At 46.4% G+C, this 21,211-nt stretch overlaps 1 protein-coding gene across 3 annotated transcripts in view; it reads left to right on the top strand.

Annotated features, from left to right (window-relative positions):
- Positions 1–19,701, top strand: part of ADD3 (adducin 3) — a 69,905-nt gene extending 50,204 nt beyond the window's left edge. The window contains exons 2-15 of one of the 3 annotated variants that reach the window (XM_083149850.1): positions 999–1,222; positions 7,114–7,252; positions 8,192–8,343; positions 10,687–10,767; positions 10,951–11,100; positions 11,320–11,463; positions 11,566–11,664; positions 12,643–12,825; positions 12,952–13,212; positions 13,392–13,511; positions 14,021–14,107; positions 14,614–14,728; positions 14,927–15,007; positions 16,340–19,701. In XM_083149850.1, the coding sequence (XP_083005976.1) occupies positions 1,028–1,222; positions 7,114–7,252; positions 8,192–8,343; positions 10,687–10,767; positions 10,951–11,100; positions 11,320–11,463; positions 11,566–11,664; positions 12,643–12,825; positions 12,952–13,212; positions 13,392–13,511; positions 14,021–14,107; positions 14,614–14,728; positions 14,927–15,007; positions 16,340–16,617 (2,085 nt within the window). In that variant the 5' untranslated portion in view covers positions 999–1,027 and the 3' untranslated portion in view covers positions 16,618–19,701. The remainder of the gene's footprint in view (positions 1–998; positions 1,223–7,113; positions 7,253–8,191; positions 8,344–10,686; positions 10,768–10,950; positions 11,101–11,319; positions 11,464–11,565; positions 11,665–12,642; positions 12,826–12,951; positions 13,213–13,391; positions 13,512–14,020; positions 14,108–14,613; positions 14,729–14,926; positions 15,008–16,339) is intronic. The other 2 variants (XM_083149849.1, XM_083149851.1) reach the window with 2 other exon arrangements.
- Positions 19,702–21,211: the final 1,510 nt, after the last annotated feature.

Raw genomic sequence — 21,211 nt, 5'->3', positions numbered from 1 at the left:
CCATCTCAGGGTCTTCCAGCTTCCCATGCTCACAAATCCCACTTTCTTCCCCTCTTCTTTCGTCTGTTTACTTTTCTTGTCCATTTCCTTTTCATTGTTCTGGCACCATCTGCGCAGAAGTGGTCTTCCTCCCGCTTTTAACTGTTAGCTTCCCAGCCTAGCCGGCTCATTAGCGGCCCCATACTGTAGTCCCGCGGTGGCTGCTGGGCTCAAGCTGTAATCTGAAAGAGACTCTTACTGGTAAACTATAAGAGATGCCTGACTGCTGGGATGGGCACACATGATTTGTAGCAGGGTTTGGAAAACTGTGGCACTACAAGTCCCAGAATACACTCCCAGACTGCTGGACAGAGAGGCAGCGTTTGTGCCTCTGGCTTATGTTTAATGCACTGTGGAGGTCTATATAAATGCTCAGCGAGAGAGTGCCGCAGTGATGTCACTACCCCAACGCTGACAATGGATTTACTGGAAATCAGTCTGCAATACGGCTGGATTTGTCTGAAACCAGCCCATTGTGACCGAACTGTTGTGGATAGGGAGCAGGGGGGGCTTTATTATGTACATACACACCAAGCCACACTGTATCGGTCAGACTGTGGGAGCTGTGTACACAAGGGACTGGTTATGTATGTTGTGTACACGTCACAGATTGCTCCTTGCTGGTTAATCCCTCGTCTTTGCCATGTGACCCTCTCAGGTTTCAAAACAAATCTGAGCGCGGAGTGGGGGGGTGGGGGGGGACCATCTGTCTGCTGGGATGTACAGGACAGTCACTCTGCAGACAGCTGATGTGTCACGTCCAGGTATCACCCATGTATCACCCATGTATCACACAGTAAGGTGTACACGTATAAGGATCTATTGTCCCTAATATTATGGTTTGGGTGCTTTTTAACTCCTAAGGGTTCTGGTTCATTTTGGAAAACTGTTAATAAAATATGATGATTTCTAGAGTGTAAATGCAGTCCTATTGACCCCGTAATTTACTCTCTCTCCAGGTGAGACCCTGCTCCGCTGTGACTGAGCCATGAGTTCCAGTGCCAGCCAGGGGGTGATTACTTCCCCTCCCCCTCCCAGCATGCCTCACAAAGAGCGCTACTTCGACCGCATCGATGAAAACGACCCGGGCTACCTCCGAGAGAGAAACATGTCCCCGGATCTCCGCCAGGACTTCAACATGATGGAGCAGAAGAAGAGAGTGACTCAGATCCTCAAGAGCCCGGTGAGTGTCCCGTTCCCGTCCTGCCTGAACTCGCACAAAGCCACTTTATTGTTTTATTTTACGGGTGTACAGTTATTCTAAGGGGTAAAGTAAAAGTATCAAACTTTCAAAAAGTTTTATTCTTGGGTTTTGTCTTTCTTCCTGCGTTGCTATGTCTGGCTGCAGGGAACCCGCCCTGAACAGTCACGTAACTATAGGATAATAACAACTGTAGTTTATAGTCCTGTATGTGGAACACTGATGCATATAGTTCCCTCTCCCAGAATGTTTTAATTCCTCTGGAAAGGATTGTACAGGGGCCACGCCCGGACCTCCCTCCCTAGCGACCCTCGGGCCACGGCTGCTGGCTTGGCCAGAGGGCTTTGAAATTCTGTCTGAGCGCCGTTCGCTTCATTACACAATCACAAGAGTGTCCAGCTCACTGTAGGGAGCAGCGAGGACGGGCGGGGGAGGCTGGGTACCCAAAACATTAACCCTTCGTCATGCAGAGTGTTGTAGTAGGCCCAAAGTAGTCTCCTGGGATTACATTCGTGCTAACCCAGACAGACTGTTTCACACTTGTTAGGACTCCTTAGTGCAGGTCCGGGTCAGAATTGGGTACAGAGAACGCCTTTCAGCCAGGCCTTAGAAATCTCTCTAACGGTTTATTTGGAATGTCTGATGAATATACAGAACATTTGTGTCCTCGCCTTGCCCTCCGAGATAATGGCAGCCATGTACGGGACTGCTTTGTGTTCCGCACCAGGTCTCTGTACAATCCCCCTCGCCCTGTAATGCTCAGAATACAATGTACAAGAAACACAATCCGGAATGAGCAATATGTGAGAAATGCGAATGATATCCGAGATCTTAACGGAAATACGTGCGGTATTGTGCTGCAGTCTCCTTCAGACCTTATTATGGGATAAGTACAATATAAATCACTCTGGGAACACAGGTCAGTACCGCATTGTATATCAGCGGCCTTAAATACAAAGTTCTCCTTTTTTTGAGTTCATAATGCACCCTGCTGGTGGTTCCGGGTACTGCACATTCTGACAGTACATGCGGAAGCAGTCAGTGTACACGAGAAGGACAATTATGCCAGCTGCATATCAGATGGGATTTCCTATGGTAAAATCCAATCCCCTACACCCTGCGTAATCCTCTACCCTATGGCACACAAGCTGCCATTGCTACCCTCTGTGCTCTGCAGTAGTCACCCCGCGCCCTGCCGTGTCCTCCTGCTCTCTTGTTGCCCCAATTCTGGGCAGGGGAGGATGGGTCTGTTCTCCGGTGTTTACATGTAGTGCTGGGCAGGTTTCCAGGCTGCTCTGTAGATGTGTGGGAGATGTGTCCTCCCACGCCTGTTCTGATGATCAGCAGATCCTATGCGATATATACATGTCTGACTGGGAGCGTTGTATATACTCTGTGCTGGGGAATGCCAGGTACAGCAGTGTGATGTCATACAGTCAGTGCCCGTGCACAGTGTGATGTCATACAGTCAGTGCCTGCGCACAGTGTGCTGTCATACAGTCCTAATACTCTGTGCTGGGGAATGTCAGGTACAGCAGTGTGATGTCATATAGTCAGTGCCCGCGCACAGTGTGATGTCATATAGTCAGTGCCCGCGCACAGTGTGATGTCATATAGTCAGTGCCTGCGCACAGTGTGATGTCATATAGTCAGTGCCCGCGCACAGTGTGATGTCATATAGTCAGTGCCCGCGCACAGTGTGATGTCATATAGTCAGTGCCCGCGCACAGTGTGATGTCATACAGTCCTAATACTCTGTGCTGGGGAATGTCAGGTACAGCAGTGTGATGTCAGAATCACCGGCTGCCCCATATAACTGCATATAGGGCTGTTCTAGTTACCGTTAGATCATAACGCCTGTCTCTGCCCGGGCACAGTGTGATGTCATATGGTCAGTGCCCGCGCACAGTGTGATGTCATACTGTCCATGTCCACACGGGCACTGTGCAGGGTCATACAGCATAACCCATGTCTGTACCCGCAGTCTATAACCCATCTGTGCCCGCACATCCTGTATTGTAATACGGTCTATAACCCATCTGTGCCCGCACATCCTGTATTGTAATATGGTCTATATCCCATCTCTGCGCCCGCACATCCTGTATTGTAATACGGTCTATAACCCATCTGTGCCCGCACATCCGGTATTGTAATACGGTCTATATCCCATCTCTGCGCCCGCACATCCTGTATTGTAATACGGTCTATATCCCATCTCTGCGCCCGCACATCCTATATTGTAATATGGTCTATAACCCATCTCTATGCCCGCACATCCTGTATTGTAATACGGTCTATATCCCATCTCTGCGCCCGCACATCCTATATTGTAATACGGTCTATAACCCATCTCTATGCCCGCACATCCTGTATTGTAATACGGTCTATATCCCATCTCTGCGCCCGCACATACTGTATTGTAATACGGTCTATATCTCATCTCTGTGCCCGCACATCCTGTATTGTAATACGGTCTATATCTCATCTCTGTGCCCGCACATCCTGTATTGTAATACGGTCTATATCCCATCTCTGCGCCCGCACATCCTATATTGTAATACGGTCTATATCCCATCTCTGCGCCCGCACATCCTATATTGTAATACGGTCTATATCCCATCTCTGTGCCCGCACATCCTATATTGTAATACGGTCTATAACCCATCTCTGCGCCCGCACATCCTGTATTGTAATACGGTCTATATCCCATCTCTGCGCCCGCACATACTGTATTGTAATACGGTCTATATCCCAGCTCTGCGCCCGCACATCCTGTATTGTAATACGGTCTATATCCCATCTCTGCGCCCGCACATCCTGTATTGTAATACGGTCTATATCCCATCTCTGCGCCCGCACATCCTGTATTGTAATACGGTCTATATCTCATCTCTGTGCCCGCACATCCTGTATTGTAATACGGTCTATATCCCATCTCTGCGCCCGCACATCCTGTATTGTAATACGGTCTATATCCCATCTCTGTGCCCGCACATCCTGTATTGTAATACGGTCTATATCCCATCTCTGCGCCCGCACATCCTGTATTGTAATACGGTCTATATCCCATCTCTGCGCCCGCACATCCTGTATTGTAATACGGTCTATATCTCATCTCTGCGCCCGCACATCCTGTATTGTAATACGGTCTATATCTCATCTCTGCGCCCGCACATCCGGTATTGTAATACGGTCTATATCCCAGCTCTGCGCCCGCACATCCTGTATTGTAATACGGTCTATATCCCATCTCTGTGCCCGCACATCCTGTATTGTAATACGGTCTATATCCCATCTCTGCGCCCGCACATCCTGTATTGTAATACGGTCTATATCCCATCTCTGCGCCCGCACATCCTGTATTGTAATACGGTCTATATCCCATCTCTGCGCCCGCACATCCTGTATTGTAATACGGTCTATATCCCAGCTCTTCGCCCGCACATCCTGTATTGTAATACGATCTATATCCCATCTCTGCGCCCGCACATCCTGTATTGTAATACGGTCTATATCCCATCTCTGTGCCCGCACATCCTGTATTGTAATACGGTCTATATCCCATCTCTGCGCCCGCACATCCTGTATTGTAATACGGTCTATATCCCATCTCTGCGCCCGCACATCCTGTATTGTAATACGGTCTATATCCCATCTCTGCGCCCGCACATCCTGTATTGTAATACGGTCTATATCCCATCTCTGCGCCCGCACATCCTGTATTGTAATACGGTCTATATCCCATCTCTGCGCCCGCACATCCTGTATTGTAATACGGTCTATATCTCATCTCTGCGCCCGCACATCCTGTATTGTAATACGGTCTATATCTCATCTCTGCGCCCGCACATCCTGTATTGTAATACGGTCTATATCCCATCTCTGCGCCCGCACATCCTGTATTGTAATACGGTCTATATCCCATCTCTGCGCCCGCACATCCTGTATTGTAATACGGTCTATATCCCATCTCTGTGCCCGCATGTCCTGTATTGTAATACGGTCTATATCCCATCTCTGTGCCCGCACGTCCTGTATTGTAATACGGTCTATATCCCAGCTCTGCGCCCGCACGTCCTTTATTGTAATACGATCTATATCCCAGCTCTGCGCCCGCACGTCCTGTATTGTAATACGGTCTATATCCCATCTCTGTGCCCGCATGTCCTGTATTGTAATACGGTCTATATCCCATCTCTGTGCCCGCACGTCCTGTATTGTAATACGGTCTATATCCCAGCTCTGCGCCCGCACATCCTGTATTGTAATACGATCTATATCCCAGCTCTGCGCCCGCACATCCTGTATTGTAATACGGTCTATATCCCATCTCTGCGCCCGCACATCCTGTATTGTAATACGGTCTATATCCCATCTCTGCGCCCGCACATCCTGTATTGAAATACGGTCTATATCTCATCTCTGCGCCCGCACATCCTGTATTGTAATACGGTCTATATCCCATCTCTGCGCCCGCACATCCTGTATTGTAATACGGTCTATATCCCATCTCTGCGCCCGCACATCCTGTATTGTAATACGGTCTATATCCCATCTCTGCGCCCGCACATCCTGTATTGTAATACGGTCTATATCCCATCTCTGTGCCCGCATGTCCTGTATTGTAATACGGTCTATATCCCATCTCTGTGCCCGCACGTCCTGTATTGTAATACGGTCTATATCCCAGCTCTGCGCCCGCACGTCCTTTATTGTAATACGATCTATATCCCAGCTCTGCGCCCGCACGTCCTGTATTGTAATACGGTCTATATCCCATCTCTGTGCCCGCATGTCCTGTATTGTAATACGGTCTATATCCCATCTCTGTGCCCGCACGTCCTGTATTGTAATACGGTCTATATCCCAGCTCTGCGCCCGCACATCCTGTATTGTAATACGATCTATATCCCAGCTCTGCGCCCGCACATCCTGTATTGTAATACGGTCTATATCCCATCTCTGCGCCCGCACATCCTGTATTGTAATACGGTCTATATCCCATCTCTGCGCCCGCACATCCTGTATTGAAATACGGTCTATATCTCATCTCTGCGCCCGCACATCCTGTATTGTAATACGGTCTATATCCCATCTCTGCGCCCGCACATCCTGTATTGTAATACGGTCTATATCCCATCTCTGCGCCCGCACATCCTGTATTGTAATACGGTCTATATCCCATCTCTGCGCCCGCACATCCTGTATTGTAATACGGTCTATAGCCCATCTCTGTGCCCGCACATCCTGTATTGTAATACGGTCTATATCCCATCTCTGCGCCCGCACATCCTGTATTGTAATACGGTCTATTTACCATCTCTGCGCCCGCACATCCTGTATTGTAATATGTCTATATCCCATCTCTGCGTCCGCACATCCTGTATTGTAATACGGTCTATATCCCATCTCTGCGCCCGCACATCCTGTATTGTAATACTGTCTATATCCCATCTCTGCGCCCGCACATCCTGTATTGTAATACGGTCTATATCCCATCTCTGTGTCCGCACATCCTGTATTGTAATACGGTCTATATCCCATCTCTGTGCCCGCACATCCTGTATTGTAATACGGTCTATATCCCATCTCTGCGCTCGCACATCCTGTATTGTAATACGGACTATATCCCATCTCTGCGCCCGCACATCCTGTATTGTAATACGGTCTATATCCGATCTCTGCGCCCGCACATCCTGTATTGTAATACGGTCTATATCCCATCTCTGCGCCCGCACATCCTGTATTGTAATACGGTCTATATCCCATCTCTGCGTCCGCACATCCTGTATTGTAATACGGTCTATATCCCATCTCTGTGCCCGCACATCCTGTATTGTAATACGGTCTATATCCCATCTCTGTGCCCGCAGGCATTCCGTGAGGATCTGGAAAGTCTCATTCAGGATCAGATGAAGAAGGGGAAGAACCCCGCGGGTCTCCTGGCCCTGCAGCAAATCGCAGATTATATCATGGCCAGCTCATTCGCCGGCTTCTCCTCCTCTCCTCTCAGTAAGTTACCTGACGTCTGCATTGACGCGATGAACACCAACGGCCTTTATGTGTCTCGCAGGTATATGTAACGCAATTTGCTGCAAACTGTTAGACATAAAGGTTATCGCCACTTACAAGAAATCACCTGTTAATGACACCTAAACGTACTATTGCTGGTGATATCCCCTGATGCTATGTAACTAGGGCGTCATCGCTGGTGACCACCCCTCATCTGTTGGTATTACCAGCAGGTGAGCGACGGGGTGGAAGCGAATTGTTAAGCTACACATAAGTAGATGGCAGATTGTGTCTCTCTCCACTTAAATCCAACCAATCTTATCTGTGCTAGATGGGATTGTACAACGTGGGTCCTAACGGCAAGTGCGGGATGAGAAATGTAAATAAATCTAATGGGGTCATTATCACTTGTGTTTTTCCTGCACCGTATTCTCCTAGCTTATTATCCCTGAGCATGCTCCCGGTCGCACCCACTCACACGTGTTCTCAGATATACTGAGCTGCAGGTACAAAGGTTTTTGGCAGGCCACAAGCACTGCAGGGCTGGGTTACTCCTGTTTAATATCCAGCACAGGAGAAGACGCCACCAGATGTCTTGTGTTCCAGAGGTGTCTGCCTAAATCATTCACATGGACGGTTTTAATTACCCGATAGCCTCCACTCCAGCTCGGAGGATTACTACCAGAAATCTCGCTGCTATCTTATAATGTGAAGATTTTTCGGTGGTACGCACCTATAGCCTCACTGTCACTGTAATGTCACAGCGTCTGCTGCCCCCTACTGACCAGAATACCATACTGCGGTACACGGTAGGATGCTGGCTTGTCAGTGAATGGTGGTTAGAGTGCGGTTCTCGTGTCCCGCCCGCAGTTATCCTTTGTGTTAGATATGGTAAGCGGACTTCATTTCGCTCATTGACTCTCTCTTTCACTCCACCAGGTCTGGGAATGGTGACTCCAATTAACGACATCCACCCGGCCATAGAGGCCTTGATGGCTAAAGGGGAGAAGTTGACTCGCTGCAAGCTGGCCAGCATGTACCGTCTGGCCGATCTCTTTGGTTGGGCGCACCTGGCCAGCGCCTACTTCACGGTGAGTGACGCTGATCCCTACTTTTCTCACAGAGGCTTTTGTTAAATGTATAATAAAATTCAAATAAATTCCTCCCAACTGAATCTCAGAGGGGGACAATCGCTCCCGCCAACCATGTGCGACACTGGTCTAGAACCCGGGTGGAGGCTGATGGGATAGTGGGGTTGACGTTCTATAAGGTCCTATATAGTGGATTTAATATATTGGGGCAGATGTAATAAGCCTGGACTAGAGATAAAGTGATAGAAGATAACACACCAGCCAATGGGCTCCCAACTGTCATTTTCAAACACAGGTCATTGGCTGGTGCTTTATCTCCTTTCACTTTATGTCCAGTTTATCTCTTCTCCAAGCTTAATACATCTGCCTCATTGTTACATCTGGCGGTAAGGGAGGGTGTTATAAAGAGGTATCGCCATGGAATATTTAAGGTTGATGCCAGCCGTCATTTATTCATTTGTAATTGTGTTTAGATATTTTGATAACCAGGAGCCTGGGGTTGGTCCTGGGGTTGGTCCTGCCCTTGTCCATATTTAGGGATCAAGAAGACGTTTATAGTGGAACTAAACTCTAATAACGGTAATTGTTTCCTAGCACGGCCACACCGATTAGCATCGGGATGGTCGTGTCGGAAAAATCGCGTCGGTCGCATCGCATGCGATTTGGTCGCATGCGATGCGACCGATGCGATCCGATTTTTACATTGGATCCAATGTAAAATGGTTCCTTGGAACCGATTTTACATAGGATTCAATGTAAAATAGCCCCCAGACCCCAATTTCTGCACCCCTGATGGTTGAAATGGCCCCTCATTGGTAACGCCACCCCACGATTGACGCTAACCCGAAGCGTGGCGAGCAGCGGCGGTGCGCGTCCTCCGACCTTTTCATACCCCTACTATCCACGTCGGCGTGGAGTTGAGAATAGAATAGTGTGGCGAGCGCAGCGAGCCACCGAGCCCGAAGCGTGGCGAGCACCGCGAGGGGACGCGGATACCTGTGAAGCACGCGAGGGGACGCGGATACCTGTGAAGGTATCCACGTCCCTTCGCGGGGCTCGCTGCGCTCGCCACGCTTCGGGCTCGGTGGCTCGCTGCGCTCGCCACACTATTCTATTCTCAACTCCACGCCGACGTGGATAGTAGGGGTATGAAAAGGTCGGAGGACGCGCACCGCCGCCCCTTGCGGGTTTGCTGCGCTCGCCACGCTTCGGGTTGGCATTAATAGTGGGGTGGCGTTTACAATGTGGGGGCATGACGGGGCCATATACAATGAGAAATGGCCCATATTGGCCCCTTTCCCATTGATTACTATGTGAAGATGGACTTAATCAAGTCCATCTTATCTTGTGCCATTATAATGGCACAAGACCGACGCGACCGACGCGATTTCAATGTTAAAAATATTTTAACATTGAAGCCTATGGAGAAATCGGGTCCATCGCGTCGGTCGCATCGTGTGCCATGTTAAGGCACACGACGCGACCGACGCGATGGACCCGATGGACGCGATTTCTTCATAGGCTTCAATGTTAAAATATTTTTAACATTGAAGCCTATGGAGAATCGGGTCCATCGCGTCGGTCGCGTCGTGTGCCTTATTAAAGGCACACGACCGACGCGATGGACCCGATTTTCCATTTGCCGGTAAAATGGACCTGATTTGAAAGAAAATCGGGTCCATCGTGGGCATCGTGTGCCTTAAAGTTAAGGCACACGATCAAGAAGATTGTGGCCGTGCTAGGAAACAAGTACCCTAATAACTCTCTATGGGGTAGATGTATTAAGCCTTAAAAAGAGATAAATGTGAGGGTGATAATGATAAACGTCCAGCCAATCGGTTTCTGTTATGTTATAGGCTGTGTTTGAAAAATGACAGTTTGGGGCTGATTGGTTGGATGCAATAATATACTTTATGGGTTTAGTTGGTCTTTAAATGTGGTCAAACTCTGCGAGAATGACTATGACGCTGTGTGATAGGAGCTACATCCCGTCTTACATCCTACACTGTGCGACGCTTAGCGGGATGGCGCAGGAACCGCACAGCCCACAGATTCTGTACAATGGAAAACATCACTGTTCCAGCCTCTCATACAGATTATTCTGTCTTTATAAAAGCCGCTTGTAGATAACGATGTGCCTGATCTTTTTATCAAACCGAAAAATGTTGAATTTTGTTGAACTGCGTGTTACCAAGCTGAGGTTACTGTAATATATTAGCACATGGAAACGTCAGATGCTCCGTAGTGATGAGATCTAGTAGTAACTGACGTCCTACCAGCTGATCGCGTATTATATCATTGTGTTCTTGCCGTCCAATCCCTGATTCTTTACTGTTGTGACAGGTCAGAGTCAGCAAGGAACAAGACCACATCCTGATTATTCCCAGAGGTCTCTCCTTCTCCGAAGCCTCGGCCTCCAATCTGGTAAGGGCGCAAGTCTCTCCTCCATTATCTGTTTATTCTAGAGCCACCCAATAAGTCATTGTGTGTGTGTGTGTGTGTGTGTATGTGTGTGTGTGTGTGTGTGTGTGTGTGTGTCGTCGTGTCCCCCCCCCCGCCTGTTCTCTCAATGTTCTGTTCTTTGAGTATCGCCTCTCTTCTCTGCAGGTGAAACTGAACATTGTCGGCGAAGTGGTAGATCAAGGAACCACCAACCTGCGAATCGACCCTTCAGGTTTCAGCCCTCACGCCGCCATCTACTCCACGCGTCCTGATGTGCGCTGTGTCATCCATATCCACACACCCGCCACCGCTGCTGTGAGTGATATGCCGTATTTATAGGTCACAAGCATAGCCAGATAGGGGATTATTGCAGTCTCCCTGTATCTTACAACTGTTTCAGCTTTTATGTGGGCATAGTCTGTCTCTCCCCTTTCATTTGCATAGAACGCCCCTGTGACTAGGAAGAAGTTCTAAATGCTGAGCTCTAGGAGTCCTTTTCTTGTTCCGTCCTCATAAGTTCCTTGCTCTCATCAGGTCTCATCCATGAAATGCGGCATCCTCCCCATCTCCCAGGAGGCTCTGCTGCTCGGTGACGTGGCGTACTACAACTACCAGGGCTCTCTAGACGAGCAGCAGGAGAGAATCCAGCTACAGAAAGTCCTGGGGCCCAACTCTAAGGTAGCACTTCTGTGCGGTGCAACGCGTTTTACAATATCTGTCTGTGTCCTTTACCCGCTGTGGGCATCACACTTGACATGCCGGTTGTTTCTCTGTGTGCAGGTCTTGGTGCTCCGGAATCACGGGGTGCTGGCGCTGGGCGAGTCGCTGGAAGAAGCTTTCCACTACATCTTTAATGTGCAGTTGGCCTGCGAAGTTCAGGTAATTCCAAGCACCAAGTCGTGGGTATTAACCCCTTGAGTGGTAGGTTTTGCTGGGGCAGGACAAACATACCAGGGCAGGTTTGTCCTGCCCCAGCAAAACCCACCACAGTTGAAAATCCCCCTCCCTCACCTCTGCTCCGGCGATAGTACGCCGGAGCTTCCCTGCCGCCGCTGTCCCCGCTGCTTTAGCCACCGGCCTGTCACATTCAGCAGTGGCGGCAGGCTGGGGGATGTTCGCGGTGGCTCGGGAGGACTCGGGTGCCTGAGCGCTCCGAGTCCCCCTGAGCCGCCCGAACATCCCCGAGCCTGCTGCCTACGTCATTGCTGCTAAAAGTATGGTGGCTGGAGGGTTGGGGGAATGACGGGGGGGGGGCTCTAGAGGTTCTGCGCCAGTGGTGCACACCTGGACAACACTGTCGCGCACCTATTTCATATTTGTGGTATGCCCAGAAATTTTCCAGGACAGCCCGCTGCAGCAGCACAGCTGAGCCCTGAAAATTTCCGGGCATACCACTCATGGGGTTAAATAACAAGACGGGTGAAGTGTGGGTACTGGAGTACCGATTATCGGTCATTAAAAATCGTGATTACCTGATAAGTATCCTTGCGCTGGCATCTCTGCAGACTACTGTGTCCTTCAGAAAAGTATTATCCTAGGCATCAAAATAAACCGAATAAAGTTGTGTTTTCAATTGGAGTTTTGGGAAAATCTGTAACTTGGCGCCATGGCCATTGTTCAACGCTGAAGGGCGGACATCGGTCTGCAGTGGTGTCTTTTTGGGGAATTAAATCTTTTTTTATTTTTTCCTTTGTGATAAATGCATCATTTGTTGCGACTGATACTGTGATGTTATTGGCGTCGCCCCTGAGACGTCAGTGATTATTGGGGAGTCTCTTAGATATCTGGGCTTATTGGGGAACCCCTCAGACTTCGGTTCTTATTGGGGAGCCCATGTTCATGGTAATATCCTTGCAGGTACATGCGCTGGCTGGATCTGGCGGAATGGATAACCTTCTCTTGTTGGACCTAGAGAAGTATAAGGCTGTCACCCATTCCGTGGCAGCAGCCGGTGGAGGTGGGGTGAACATGGAGGGGCAGCACAAGTGGAAAGTTGGGGAGTTGGAGTTTGAATCTCTCATGAGAATGTTGGACAATCTGGTGAGTGCTGAAGCAAATGTAAAAACCACAGCGCCACCTACGGGCTACTGGGGACTGATTTAATGACGTGATGCCATTTGGTATACAGCTAGTGACAGACTTTCTTCATATTTACTTCCTCCGCAGGGTTACAGGACAGGCTACGCCTACAGACAGCCCCTGACACGGGAGAAGCCGCGGCACAAAAGCGAGGTGGAAATCCCGGCCACCGTCACAGCCTTCTCGTTCGAAGACGACCAGATGATGCCGCAGTCTCCACTCAAGTTCCTCGCCCAGAAGCAGCAGCGGGAGAAGACGCGCTGGCTCAACTCGCCAAACACGTACATGAGGGTGCACGTGCCCGAGGAGTCCCTGAATGGGGAGATGAGCCCCAGGACCAAGATCACAGTGAGTGAGGTTTCTACGTCTTAGGATCTGTTCGTCCAGCCCGATGCATTTACCACGTGCCTTGTCTAGGATTAGCACTGTCAAACCACTTATTTGCTGTGAAGGAGGAACCCACGTAGGACCTACGTCCCATATCATATCCCCAATCCTCAGCCGTGCTGTCCTTCTCTCTCTTGCAGTGGATGAAAGCCGATGAGTTTACCAAGAGCTCCAGCGGGTATCCCATCAAAATAGAAGATCCTAACCAATTTGTCCCTCTGAACACCAACCCGACGGACGTTCTGCAGAAAAGGAACAAGGTAAGGGTTTTACAGATGTTCTCCGAGTAGAGTTGGACCACAATACGCTCAACCGGTTTCTGTCTTTAGTGCATCTATCTTTTAAGACATCCTGGTGTCATACTGAGTTCTATGAGTACATTCTTATCATAGTACATCGTAATCCATAAAGGAAGAGGAAAGATCTTAGGGGTAGATTTATTAAGCTCGGTGAAGTGATAAGGTGTCTGGTTTTTATCACCGGCCAATCAGCTCTTACCTGTCATGTTTCAAACCAAGCCTGTAACTTCACAGGTTGGAGCTTGATTGGCCGGTGATAAAAAACCAGACACTTTATCACTTCACCGAGCTTAATAAATCTGCCCTGAGTTCCACAAAGGCCTGTGCAGCTCTGGAAAGGAGAATTGGCGGCAGCAGGAGCAGTTCTGCTAAACCGATTGGTCCTTCCCAGAAGTAATCCTGTAACGTTACATACAAAGTCTTTCCAGTATAATAATGATCTATCTGTCCATCTTCTTTTTCTCCCCTAGATTCGGGAGCAGAATCGGTACGATATGAAGACAGCCGGTCCTCAGTCTCAGGTTTTGGCTGGAATTGTGGTGGATAAGCCCATTCCTGTAAGTATCCTGGCTTGGAAGAGCCATTGCTTGCCTGTGATGGGAGTGAATATTATATCTTGGCGCACGGAGATGGTGGTATATCATATACACGGGTGGGCTATAAGAACTAGCTGTCCTGGCATGGGACTATGACCGGTTGTGTCGCAAAAATGCTGGGAAGAGAAATCTTTCAAGGGACATGTTAAATCCATAGATTTGCTGATTCTATAGAGCTAGTTATTTAAATCTAATTTAGGGTGGATGCATCGTACTGTGTTGCACGCAGAATAGCGCACTGGGCCTCTGCAAAATCGGTGTAAGATTATCGCATGTATCGGAGACCACAGAAATGCTAAATGCGTCCATGGACACTGTTATTTCGTTCTGTCCCCGCACTCTGGCTGCAGAACCCCACCCGCTTGGACCAGCAGATCACTAGGACTCTGGGTCTCCCGGTTGCATCGTTCCTAGTTATGAGCATGCGGTAAATGTGGTGTGACCGCTCATCTCTGTTTTTCCCGCAGCAAATGCAGTTTGAGGAAGATGAGAACGCTCCTCCCCCGCCCCCCAACCCATTCAGCCATTTGCTCGAGGAAGCCAATGGCGGAGTCCGAAAGGGTGAGGGCAATGGAATACGAGGTGAGTGGGGACCCCAAATACAGACCACCCGATCTCCGTTATTTGTGACGTTCCTAATACAAACATCCTACCTTTTATGTCCTTACTCATTCAGTGTTTCCCTGTGACTGCAATGTTTCTGTGCATGACTGCATCCCGTCCCCTAACCCCCCAAGTGCCTGTCCTGCATGACCACTAACCCCAGTCTAAACCCAACAGATGCCAAGCATGAACTAATCTCAGAAGAGCCTCCTATCCCAGTAACCCAGTGCCCGCCCCTGGCGCCGATCGCCTCCACAGGTACTAGTCTGCGGTAGGATGCCGTGTTCTGCGTGATCACCTGCTACATACAGAGACTTGTATATCCTAGATTTTAGTCTAGATATCCATCAGTGGGCTCGGGTGCTGCCCCCATGGCAGGCACATGAGAGGATGCCACAGAAGAAGGTGCAGGGACAGATGTGAAGCCTGGTGTGAACACAGGGTCATATAGTTGTTTTAGAAAATACTGGCCACTAGCTGGAATGTGGGGGTGCAGGTATACCAAGATGGAACAGGCTGATATTTCTGGGTACAGTTACTATGTGGGGGCACAGTATACCGAGATGGTACAGGCTGATATTTCCGGGTACGGTTATAATGTGTGGGCACAGCTGATATGTGGGGGCACAGGTATACGAGATGGTACAGGCTGATATTTCCGGGTACGGTTACTATGTGGGGGCACAGGTATACCGAGATGGTACAGGCTGATATTTCCGGGTACGGTTACAAAGTATGAGCACAGCTGATATGTGGGGGCACAGGTATACGAGATGGTACAGGCTGATATTTCCGGGTATGGTTATAATGTGTGGGCACAGGTAGTATTTGAAGGAACCTTTATAATTCATAATCTAATATTTAAGAGTTCTAATAAATATATGTGTATATATATATATATATATATATATATATATATATATATATATGTATATGTATATGTGTGTGTGTGTGTCATAATCTAAATTGTGGGTATACTGCAGGGGCACAGGCTGACATGTGGGTACTCTGCACTGGCATAGTTGGAATACTCTGGGGGCATGAGATTATTTGGGTACACCGGTATAGAGGTGAGGGCTCAGGGTAATATGTTGGTATACTGCTAGAGCACAGGCTGGCAGGTTGAGGGGTACTAGCATAATACTTGAGCACAGGTTGTTAAGTTGGGGGTATTGGAATAATGCGTAGGAACAGGGTAGTATGTTGGGAGTACTGGCATACTGCATGTACACAAGATGGTATGCTGAAGGGTACTGGTTTAATGCTTGGGAACAGCCTGGTATGTGGGGGTACTGGCATACTAGGTGGGCACGGGCTGCTATGCTGGTGCCTTGGCTCACTGTGAAAGTAAGCATTGGTATGGGGGCACCAGAATATTGGGGGAGGGGCACAGTCTTGCATAAAGGTGCATGAGTATATTGTGTGCAGCACAGTCGGAGTGTTGGGTGGGGGCCATTGATGTTATGTAGAGGTAGAGCTCAGGCTCATTTCGAATTGTAACCTACAAAATTGCTGGCTCCTAATATGCGGCCCTGGCTTCTAGCTTCTGGATAAACATTCTCCACTCACCATGCACCTCTGCCTCCTCAGAGCCTCTTGATGACTTGGTGTTCCAGCACGACTCCCCCATTGTGTTGAATGGAAAGAACGGCAGCAGACAGGAAGCAGAGGAGTCCCTTGCTGTGCGCGTGAGTCAGCTGAGCGTTGGGGAGAACGTGGAAATCACCGTCCGGAGCACGGAGAAGATCATCGAAGGGGAGCTGACCCCAGAGGGTTCTCCTTCTAAGTCCCCCAACAAGAAGAAGAAGAAGTTCCGCACCCCATCCTTCTTGAAGAAGAATAAAAAGAAGGAAAAGTTGGAGGCATAACAAGCGGTTTAGGGGGAATGTAGACTATTTACGGGGCTTATCGTGTTTCATGCTGGAGGGACGTGTGATGCGGCCCCCCCCAACCACTCTGATGCAGCCGCAGAAAAAGCTTACCTCCAGCAAACAGAAGGCAGCCGAGTCCCCACCTCCACCTGTTACTCTCTCCCTGGACTGCCCTCGTCTACAGAACCAGCTCTTTTTCTATGTGTATTTAATGCTACAGAAAGAGAGAAAAAATGCATCTCTGTTTTTTTAATGTCTTTTTTTAAAGAGCCACACGCACATCCACCATATACCCTTTGCGTGTGCGCCCTACGGTATACCTACATATACCCTTTTACGCGTGCGTCTATTCCATTCAATTCAGGAAGGAGCTTTCTGGAATCCGCAAGCAACTGGATCTTAAGCTGGAATTAAAACTGATATGCGATTGTGATTTCTTGAGCACAGGCCTCATTGCGGACTCTATATTGTGGGGTCTGCCGGGGGAGGCCTCAGTCCCGTCTCTGTAAATGTATGCCTCCTCTTACAGCTCGGAAGATGAATAATGCTGCACTGTATTAGATGCGGAGCAGAACAATGTAATCCTCTGGCATTATAACATACGGGCAATGGTTTGGTCTCACAGAGGGCAATTCGGAATTGTAATGGGCAATAACTGGCCTTGGAAAAGATCTGTATATGGTTATACGCTGCACACCTTGTCACCGCGACATAGAATCCCTCTTCAACTTGTAACCTACGGCACATTCTGGCAGATCATTTGCTTCAGTACAGACCAACTCTACTGTTTTGTTCATTTTAGGCATTATAATCCGGGTTCAGTAGAATTAGAAAATAATTCCATTTTTGTTTTTAGTTTTCTTGCCAAATATTTGTTAATTTTATTTTCTTTTTTTTTTCTGCCAAAGGGCTTCTTAAACATATTGCACAAACTGGGGGGGAGGTGGGGGGGAGTAATTGTTAATATTGCAAAGTGCGGTTGTGGGTTGTATTTTTTTTTTTTTTTTTTTTAGCTTTTTAACTGGGCTGTGAATATGAAATCTTCCATATTTCTTTTTGGAATTTTTAAAAAATGTATATACACCTTCAACTCCTTATTTGTATGGGCATTTTTTTTTTTTTTTTTACATTTTGTTTTTAATTCTTAAACGTCAATAAATAATTTAATGGCGTGGTTGCACCAATTAAATAATAGAATTTGGAAATTGATTTAAAATAAACTATTTTAATTGAAAAAAATATTTTTTTTTTTTTTTTTCTAAAACTTAAAACACTTTAAAAAAAAAAATATTATTTTTTTCATTATAATTTTACATGCTATATGCTTTGGGTGTGCCCATGTTTTTCTGTTGGTTTTATAATTTAATATTTTTTTTATTCTATGAAAAGAAAGCCAATTCTGAGTTTTAGATTTCCATTCGGACGGTGAGTTTGTAATATCAAAGTTTAAGTATGTGGCTGATAATGAGATGGTTCCGTATCGTCTCAAAATATACGGGGAGGAGAAGTTTCAGGTAGATGATTGTAGCCTGTAGTTGAGCAAACTGGAGGAGTCGGCAATCTGCATTTTTTATGTGGTTCATGGACTGTGAAGAAGTCATATGAGTGAAGAATAGAGACACCAAAGATACCCAAATTTCCAGTAAACCTATTGCCGAGCCGAGGGCATGTGTCTAAGCACTGCCGTAACGTGGTTCTGCCTATTCACATCCATTCTTCAATCCTGTCCTGTGTCCATTATTCTAATGTTCATGATCATTTCTTTATCCTGCTCTGGGATTTCCAAAGTGTATTTTTTGTTGTTGTTTTTTTTTATTATTTTCAAACTTTAACTCTTTTAAAGGGCCAGATGTATCAAGCTTCAAAAGGTGATAAAATGGAGAGTGAAAACAGCCAGCCAATCAGCTGCTACCTGACATGTTACATCCTGGGTTTGAAAAATGTCAGACAGGAGCTGATTGGCTGGTTGTTTATAACTCTTTATTTATCACTTGTTGAAGCTTGATACATCTGGCCCTAACTAATCAGAATTTTTTTTTCTTTTTATCTTCATGTCTCAACGTGGAAGGAGGTCACCATGTTGTGTACCTTGCAATGTGTTTCCACCTCAAAACTGAACTCATTAGTTCATTGAATGCCATGCAACAAACCTAGAGCAATGGGATTGGACCCCTTTCTTGATATGAACCAAAAAGATTAATAAAATATATATATTTTTATATATATATATATGTAACAAACCAATCATTTTAATTTGTTAAAGCGGAGAACTTCTTTAAATCCATCAGAGAAATAAATGTTATTTTTTTCTCTATTTTCCCAACTTATTTTTTTTTTCCTTTTTAGTTTTGTTATTTAAGTGTGCATTTTTTTCAATATAGGCTTCAAATACAAATAATATAAAGTCTAGGGGTTACGTAATAAGGTTCGAATTTTCAGAATTGGCAATCTCAGCTGCAGATTTGAAGTAGCAATGAATGGGGAAAAAAGCCTGGTTTTTTTTTTTTGTGTTTTTTTTAATTCTTGCTGCTTTAAATTTGCATTGGAGATCACCGGAATCACACTTCTTCTGAAAACTCTGACTTTATTGCGTTACCCACATTTTCTGCCTTATTCCCCCCCAAGCCTTCATCTCACTTACTTGGTGCTTCTTTATAGGAGACACTTTCGGCACCTCCAGCAACACAATTCACTCCACTTTTATTGATATATATTTTTTTTTCAAATCTAAAATAAATGGGTTTGTTTTGTTTTGTGCAGTGTGAGACAGCAGCTATTTGTGTGCAGCGCTGCAGCATGACTTATTTAAATTCGAACTATACTGGAAACTATTAAGACACGCCCAAAGAAAATCTGTTTGCGGAACAATTTTTTTTGAGGGGGGTACGGTCTTTAATTCTCTTTGTTTAAAAAAATATATACATATTTAATTTCTGGGAAATCTGGACATCTATATTCTGGACAAGAATTTCGGTACTTATGTAGTATCTGGGCTGCCGATTTCTAAATCGGGTACATCGCATCGCATGCGACCATCGGATGCGATGCGATGACCCGATTTTTCCATAGGAATCAATGTTAAAATGGACTGAGTCCATTTTAACATGGAATTCAATGGGAAAAAGGGGTCCTTTTCATACCCCTACTATCCAAGTGGGCATGGAGTTGGATATAAACCTGTGGCGAGCGTAGCGAGCCCCGCGAGGGGACACGGAATACCGTTCGCTCGCCACGCTTCGGGCTCAGTGGCTCGCTACGCTCGCCACAGGTTTATATCCAACTCCATGCCCACTTGGATAGTAGGGGTATGAAAAGGACCCCTTTTTCCCATTGAATTCCATGTTAAAATGGACTCAGTCCATTTTAACATTGATTCCTATGGAAAAATCGGGTCATCGCATCCGATGGTCGCATGCGATGCGATATCGCATCGCATCTGATTGTATGCCTTAACTTAAGGCATACAATCAAAAAATCGGCAGCCCAGATACTACATAAGTACCAGAATTTCTTTTGGGTTACACTTTCTTTTAGACTCCTATCTTGTAATTGAGGAGATGCCTTTTCAATTGCTTAAACTTAAATGTGGTGGGGGTTTTTTTGTGTTTTTTTGTTTTGGGGATTTTCTTTTTCATTTTCTTCTTTTTGTGTGTGGTATTTTTACATTGTATTACAACCATAGGAACAAGAGTCTGTGAACTATGCTACACATTTTCTAAATAATAAAAAAAAGTATACAGAAATAAGTCTATATAAAAATATATCTCTATGTATGCAATGTGCATAAATATTTTTAAAATGCGGTATGTTATATGCACCTTCCCCTTGCAAATTCCCTTATATATTTGCTTGAGCCATTTGAGAATCTGTCCTGTGGAAATATGTTATCCTGGAAATTCCTGGTAGTTGTATTGCTAATTAATGTTCGATCACAAATAAACAGTATTTTAAGTAGAATTTTTTTTGTAATTTCACCTTTTTAATAAAGAGGAGTTAATCTTGGAATCTCAGCGTTTGTGTGATTTGTGTGCATAGAGACTGCACACGCGCTTTGCTTAGTTACATCGCTGAATATGTGGCACCTCCTGAACATAAGCGCTTCATAGCACTCAACAAGTGGATACAATGGACAACAGGATTTATTTATTTATTTACAGTTTCTTATATAGCGCAGCATATTCCGTTGTGCTCTACAATTGGAATCATAAGCACAGACTAATATAAATAGTATATATAGTCACATAAATATGTATGGGCTTAAAATCTACAGAGTGTGTATTGGTGGGTTTGTAAGCTAGAATGGAAAAATTGTTTTACGAGGAAGCTAAATGTTGTGGGGGGGGGGGGGGGTTCCAGAGGTTAGGGGCCGTATAAGGGGTATTGGAATCCAAGAATTCAGTACTGGCTAATTTCCGATAGTCGAAAATATCGGCCAGCAATCTATTCATTTACCGCTGGAAATCCGACTTGTTTAAATGTTCGATCTGCATTTTTTGACCAAAAGACACCGATCTGTGGCTTTACAGACTATTTCCAAAAGTCGGTAGATCGTAACAGACATTGACTAGGAGGTCGAATGTACATTTAACCT

The sequence above is a fragment of the Crinia signifera genome, chromosome 6 (genome assembly GCF_055691185.1).
Source record: "Crinia signifera chromosome 6, ASM5569118v1, whole genome shotgun sequence".
NCBI lineage: Eukaryota > Metazoa > Chordata > Amphibia > Anura > Myobatrachidae > Crinia > Crinia signifera.
The sequence above is the reverse complement of the archived record's forward strand: the minus strand, read 5'-3'. Positions and strand labels throughout refer to the sequence as shown.